At 44.2% G+C, this 7,077-nt stretch overlaps 1 protein-coding gene across 1 annotated transcript; it reads left to right on the forward strand.

Annotated features, from left to right (window-relative positions):
• The first annotated feature begins 3,765 nt into the window (after positions 1–3,765).
• On the forward strand, positions 3,766–6,583 carry LOC112413495 (melanoma-associated antigen B16-like). The gene is made up of 3 exons (XM_024765452.1): positions 3,766–4,055; positions 4,399–4,474; positions 5,465–6,583. Exons 1-3 carry the CDS (start codon positions 3,766–3,768, stop codon positions 6,581–6,583), a joined length of 1,485 nt encoding a protein of 494 aa, XP_024621220.1.
• The last annotated feature ends 494 nt before the right edge of the window (positions 6,584–7,077 follow it).

The following is a 7,077-nucleotide window of genomic DNA, read 5'->3' on the forward strand; positions in this document are numbered from 1 at the left end:
GAGGGAGGGATACACAAGAGGGAAGAGATATGGGAACATATGTATATGTATAACTGATTCACTTTGTTATAAAGCAGAAACTAACACAGCATTCTAAAGCAATTATACTCCAATAAAGATGTTAAAAAAAAAAGTATGGAACTGGCACAAAAACAGAAATATAGATCAATGGAACAGGATTGAAAGCCCAGAGATAAACCCACGCACATATGGTCACCTTATTTTTTATAAAGGAGGCAAGAATATGCAATGGAGATAAGACAGCCTCTTCAATAAGTGTTGCTGGCAAAATTGGACAGCTACATGCAAAAAAATGAAATTAGAACACTTCCAAACACCATACACAAAAATAAACTCAAAATGGATTAAAGACCTAAATGTAAGGCCAGACACTTTAAAACTCTTAGAGGAAAACATAGGCAGAACACTCTATGATATAAATCACAGTAAGATCCTTTTTGACCCACCTCCTAGAGTGATGCAAATAAAAGCAAAAATAAACAACTGTGACCTAATGAAATGTAAAAGCTCTTGCACAGCAAAGGAAACCATTAACAAGATGAAAAGACAACCCTCAAATGGGAGAAAATATTTGCAAATGAAGCAACTGACAAAGGATTAATCTCCAAAATATACAAAAAATCAAAACTACAATGAGGTATCACCTCACACCAGTCAGAATGGCCATCATCAAAAAATCTACAAAGAATAAATGCTAGAGAGGGTGTGGAGAAAAGGGTACCTTCGTGCACTGTTGATGGGAATTTAAATTGATAACAGCCACTATGGAGAACAGTATGGAGGTTCCTTAAAAAGCTAAAAAAAGAACTACCATACAACCCAGCAATCCCACTACTGGGCATATACCCTGAGAAAACCATAATTCAAAAAGAGTCATATACCACAATGTTCATTGCAGCTCTATTTACAATAGCCAGGACATGGAAGCAACCCAAGTATCCATTGACAGATGAATGAATAAAGAAGATGTGGCACATATAAAGAATGGAATATTACTCAGCCATAAAAAGGAAAGAAATTGGGTCATTTGTAGAGTCATAGATGGACCTAGAGACTGTCATACAGAGTGAAGTATGTCAGAAAGAGAAAAACAAATATCGTATGCTAACATATATATATGGAATCTTAAAAAAATAAAAATGGTTCTGAAGAACCTAAGTGCAGGACAGGAATAAAGATGCAGTCTTAGAGAATGGACTTTAGGACATGGGGAGTGGGAAGGGTAAGCTAGGATGAAGTGGGAGAGTGGCATGGACATATAATACACTACCAAATGTAAAATAGATAGTGGAAAGCAGCCACGTAGCACAGGGGGATCAGCTCGGTTCTTTGTGACCACCTATAGGGGTGGGATAAGGGGGGTGGGAGGGGGACGCAAGAGGGAGGAGATATGGGGATATATGTGTATGTATAGCTGGTTCACTTTGTTATAAAGCAGAAACTAACACACCATTGTAAAGCAATTATACTCCAATAAAGATGTTTTAAAAAAAAAGTAACAACAGTAAAACCCAACAAGCTGAATCCCACTAAAGCTATATAAAAATAGCTTTAGTGGTTTCATTTATTCAACGGTCTTTTCCTGAATGCCCACTATGTGCCAGGCATTACCACTGCGCCACCAGGGAAGCCCAATGTGCTTCTTTTTTTTTTAGTATTTGAATCTATGCCATGTCTCATTTTAAAACAAAGGTACTGGGCTTCCCTGGTGGCGCAGTGGTTGAGAGTCCGCCTGCATGTCATTAATTCCACTTAGTCCATGAATAATCTCTTCCTTCAAACTCCAAACATCTATGAAACAGAGGAATTAAATATATTTTATGCTAATAATAACAGCACATGAGTGGATGAAACGAATTGAAATGAAGGCATAAATGGTGGATTCTGTCTTACTCTCATATTTCCGTCTCAGAAAAGGAATGTAAATAAACAAAATAAATCTAAAGGGCTTTAAAATGATTCCATATCAAGATGGATTAGGTGATACAACCATTTTATTCAAAGACAGCATAGCAATAAAATTATAAGCTTTCAAAGAGCAAATGAAAAATCCCTCACTGGACCTTCTGTTGGAGACTTCGGGCCACTGGACCTCAGGATAGGTTATTGTGTTTTGCATATGCTTCATAATACACTACTGAGTATTTCATTACTGTGATCAATAAAGCTTTATGGACTGACCTTGCAGATCAAGAAATCGAAATGCAGAGTTAAGTCTATAAAAGACAGAAAGGTATAGTATTGCAGTACTCATCCTTTTAATTTGCTTCTCACATTTCTCCCGAGCCATGGAAAGAATGGCCTACAAATTCTCATGAGCAATACCTAACACACTAATTATTTATTTCAACAGTCTTGCCCTTCATGAATATATTTGAAGATAAATATGAATGAAAGTTTTAATTATAGAGGTAGCCATCTCTTTTACTTTTTAAATAAAAGAAAAATGGCAGATCTATATGTAATCCAGTTATAGAGTCTAGAAATATAGACACTGTAGAATGCTATCAAGGACATCTTCAGTTTGCAAGTAACAATAAAATAATATCTGTTTTTCAAAATTTAGGAACACTCTGAAGATTGATATGCAGCACTCTTCAGGACGGATTATTAATTAGAGGAAAAAACAAATAGTAAAACAATAGTACTTTATTATCACATCTATGTAATTTACCTAAATTTCATTTATGGAAAGCAAATGCACAATTATATCCATACAAAATTAATTCATAATAAGGTTATATGGTGGTGCAGGTAACATAGAGGATTGAAAAGGCAAGACAATTTTGTTTTGAGTGTACTGTTTGAAATGTGTGCAGTGAGAACATAGTCATAGAGCACCACTTTAGTACTTTAACTCTCATCAGTAGCAAATCACTTGCAAAACACTTCAGCACCTCCCTATGCTCCAGGCTCCTCATCCATAAAATGACAATTTCTAAGGTTCTGTCCTGCTTATTTCAATTATTTATCCAGTGATCAGATGTCAGGGGGCAACTGGGTCCGGCCCACATTAACCTAGTGGGCCCATGCTGGTCCTTAGCACTCCTCCTCTACATGGTTATATGAAGTGATACAGCATTTGCAATGGGAGTGGCAAGACCACTTAGCAATGTGTCTATACAAGGCTCTTTCCTATAGAAAGTTAAGTGTTTTAGAAAAGGTTTCCAACTGTCTGGAGAAGGGACCCAATGGGAAGGTGACTTTTGTTTTGTTTCTGTTTCTGTTTTTTAAATTCACGGTGCTTCATCTTCACTACCCAGCATCCAGCCTGAACTTGGACTCAGGGACTCAGTCTGTATGAGGGTCACACAGGGGCAAAAGCATAGAGATTGGCAAGGCGGTGGCATCGTCTATGAAGTAATTAATCAAAAAGACTGGAGCCAAGAATATGGACCCTAAGTGAGAACTGTGGGAACCACTTACCCCAGAAGAAAGGGACCCCATAGAGCCTGCTCCTGTTGTCAACCTTGGAAGACTCCCAGCAGTGGTGGCTAGAAATGGCCTCGGGAATCTAAAGGTGGTGATGGAGGGCCTTGAGGAGATGCAGCCTCAGGTTAACAGAGGAGGAGCCTCAGGCCATGTAAGGCCCGGGTGAGACACTGAGTCAGAACTGAGGAATGGAGGGCACTCTAAGAGTTATGCCACCACGTTGGCAATGGGGAGCCCCGGGATAACTATTAGACAGAGGCTCCCTCTGACTTCGTCCTCTCGCGAGTTTGACCCGGGTGAGGGTCTTGGTGTATGGGGTACAACCTCAGCTCTGCGGAGGGAGGAATCCTTGATCCTGCATTGATTCTGGGTGACGACACCAAGTGCGTTAAGTACCCCAGAATACAAGGAGCCCCACAGAACCTCACTCCTGCTGTCGTTCCCGGGAGAACCAGGCACCACTTCGCGTGGAGGGAGGCGAGGGGGAGCGGAGCGGAAGGGACACGCCCTGACGTCCGGGAGGACGGTTGGCGAAGGCAGATATCAAAAGCTGAGGGTTCTACTCGCGGAATGAGTAGCCCTGCGAGTGGTCAAGTGGCAAGGTGAAGACCCTGAACGAGGGAACTAACCACCCCAGAAGAGAGGGGCGGCCTGCTGAGTAAAGCCCCGTCCCTTTTGTCATCCCGGGGAGCCCCCGGAGTAACTAGGGCCTCAGGAATCTGAGGGCAGCATGGCCACTCGGGGCGTGGCCACGATTCAGCAGAGGGAGGAGGCCCTGGCACAGGGGAGTTTCAGGGTAAGGTGGGCAAGGGGAATGAGGTGACCAGCTCCGCAGAATACAGGGGACGCTGCAGGTAAAAGTGCAGCCCCCCGTCTCCAGCCCTCGGCGCCGCGAGAATAACTGTCAGACTGAGTTGCTCCCTGACTTCCACCTTGGGTTTGCAGGAAAGTGAGGCCTGTTCTGAGGACTGCTGCCTCGGGTGAGTGGAGGGAGGAGTCTGAGACCCTGCCGGGACTCAAGGTAAGATGTTGAGTGGGACTGAGGAGATTTCTTCCCCAGAATGGAGAAGGGCCCTCAGAATTCTCTTGTGAGTCCCAGGAGGAGGAGGGGCTGGCCAGGAGTGACTTCCTCTGACTTTCGGGATATGAGGATGATGATGATATTGTTCTGAGAGGTGTGGCCCCAAGTAATCAGGCCCTGCCAGAAATCAAGTTAAGATGCTGAGCAGGGACTGGGGGAATCACACCCTGGAGAACAGTGGGGGCCCCATAGAACCCTGTCCCTGTTGTCACACTGGGTAGGCCCTGGAATAGTTGTCAGACTTTGGTGCTTTCTGATTTTGGTTTTGGGAATCTGAGGGCTGTTGTCTCAAGTTAACAGAGAGAGGTGTCTCAGTCTCTGTCAAGGTCAAAAGTCCTGACCTTTAGTGAGGATTGTGGGGACCACACACATCAGAACAACAGAGCCCCAACAGCTGTGCTCCTTTGTCACTTCTGGGAGGCCCGGGCAGGTATGGCCCCATGAGCTGCCCCTCACTTCTCTCCCCTGTCTGTCTCCTCTGTGACTTCCTGGCTGAGAGGCTCTGAAAAAAGCTGTCAGTGTGAGTTACCTCCTTTCTTCTTTGTAAGTCAAGTGTCTCAAGAAGATTTAAGCCTCTTTTTGAGGTGACAATCCTTGGGTCAGTAGAGGAAGGAGTCCCAGACACTCTCGGGGATCACAGTGAGGACTCTGAACAAAGACGGAGGGGACCACCCACTGCAGAACAGAAGGGATCCCACAGAGCTTGACCCCACCTGCCCTGTTATCAGCTTTAGGAAGCCTTGGGCTAGGTTGGCTGGCTCCACCCTGAAGAGCCTTCTCGCTCCCTCCATTGCTTCCTACAGTTCAGGACAGGAGACCTGTGAGGCTCGAGTACTGCCCTAAGGAAAAGATGGATGGAAGCCACTCTTTTCAGAGCTGCCACAGTTGAGTTAACAGATGAGGCCACTTACATCCTCCCTTTCTCCCTAGGTGGTGGTCCTCTTTTACCCAATCTCCTGCCCACATTCCTGTCTGTTGCTACCGACCAGAGTGAACGTGTCTCAGGGTCAAGAGATTCCACATTGCACGCAGGAACAGCACCATGTCCTCAGTGAACCCCAGGGCCTGGAGGCTGCACAGGTCTCCAGGGCACTGGAGGAGACCTCTCCCTCCTTCTTCCATACTCTAATGCTTGCCTATTTGAATGAGGCTCTGGCTGCTGGGGCACCCAGTACTCCCCACATTCCTCAGAGTGCCTACTCATGTTACACTGTCATTACAACCATCTCATCAAGCAAATCAGATGAGGTCTCCAGCAGCCAGGAAAGGGAGACTGGGTCAGCTTCTTCCAAGTCTCTGTCAGAAACTGAGAACTTGCCCACAGACCCTCTAGATGAGAAGGTGATTTTTTTGGTGCAGTTCCTGGTGCAAAAGTATCAAATGAGAGATCTGATCACAAAGGCAGACATGATTGATGATGTTATCAGAGAGTACAAGGATGACTTCCTTGAGATCCTCAGGAGAGCCTCTGAGTGCATAGGGCTGGTCTTTGGTATTGATGTGAAGCAAGTGGATCCCACCAGCCACAGCTATGCCCTCAACAAACTAAGCCTCACCTATGATACGAGGCTCAGTGGTGACGAGGGCATGCCCAAGACCGGCCTCCTGATAATTATCCTAGGTGTGATTTTCATGAAGGGCAATCGTGCCACTGAGGAGGAGATCTGGAAAGGGTTGAATATGATGGACTTATATTCTGGGAGGAAGCATTTTATCTTTGGGGAGCCCAGGAAGCTTATCACCAAAGATTTAGTGGAAGAACAGTACCTGGAGTACTGCCAGGTACCCAATAGCAATCCTCCACGCTATGAATTCCTGTGGGGTCCAAGAGCCCATGCTGAAGCCAGCAAAATGAAATTGCTAGAGTTTTTGACCAAGATCCATGAATCTGACCCTACTTGCTTCCCATCCCAGTTTGAGGAGGCTTTGAGAGATGAAGGAGAGAGAGAGCCTGAGCTAGAGTTGCAACCAGGGCTGGCAATGCTGCCATGGCCAGGGCACTTTCCAGTGCCGTATCCAGTAGCTCCTCCCAGCCCTAGTGAGGTCTGAGACCGATTCTTCACTTTGTCATTGAAGAGAGCAGTTAACTTCCTAAGTAGCTGAGAGCTGGAGTGTGGCTGTTGAGAAACTGTATACTTTCTGTTCCTCTTCTATATAGTTAACATGGAGGTTTATTTTCTTTTTGGAGTGAGTTAGTTTTCAAATGTTCCTTTTAATATAACATTTCATTAGCTTCAGAATCTAAGCTTATGAATGACATTGGTCATACATTTATTGCTATTTATGGAATTTAAGAATACAAGTTTTGTTTGTAAAACAAATTGTAAAACTGACCATCTTCTTTTGTGATCTGGAAGAGATAACATGACATTAGAATAGGCATTTCCTTGGCAGTGTCAAAGAACTCAGCAGTAAAATAGTTGGGATCAAGAAAAAAAAAAAAACGAAAAGATGGTCAATTCTTGGCTTCCCTTATCTTGTTTAATCTTCTGTTCTGTAAAATGAGATGACATATATATGCCTTTGCTTATCTTGTTTAAGAA

The sequence above is a fragment of the Neophocaena asiaeorientalis genome, unplaced genomic scaffold (genome assembly GCF_003031525.2).
Source record: "Neophocaena asiaeorientalis asiaeorientalis breed wild unplaced genomic scaffold, Neophocaena_asiaeorientalis_V1.1 scaffold361, whole genome shotgun sequence".
Taxonomy (NCBI): Eukaryota; Metazoa; Chordata; class Mammalia; order Artiodactyla; family Phocoenidae; genus Neophocaena; species Neophocaena asiaeorientalis.

Bases quoted from the DNA above. Each gene is read 5' to 3' on its own strand.
- LOC112413495 (XM_024765452.1), top strand. From the start codon at position 3,766: ATGGGGTACAACCTCAGCTCTGCGGAGGGAGGAATCCTTGATCCTGCA. The intron at 4,056-4,398 runs GTGAAGACCCTG...TTGGGTTTGCAG, and splicing joins GCGAGTGGTCAAGTGGCAAG to GAAAGTGAGGCCTGTTCTGA. The intron at 4,475-5,464 runs GTAAGATGTTGA...CTTTCTCCCTAG, and splicing joins AGACCCTGCCGGGACTCAAG to GTGGTGGTCCTCTTTTACCC.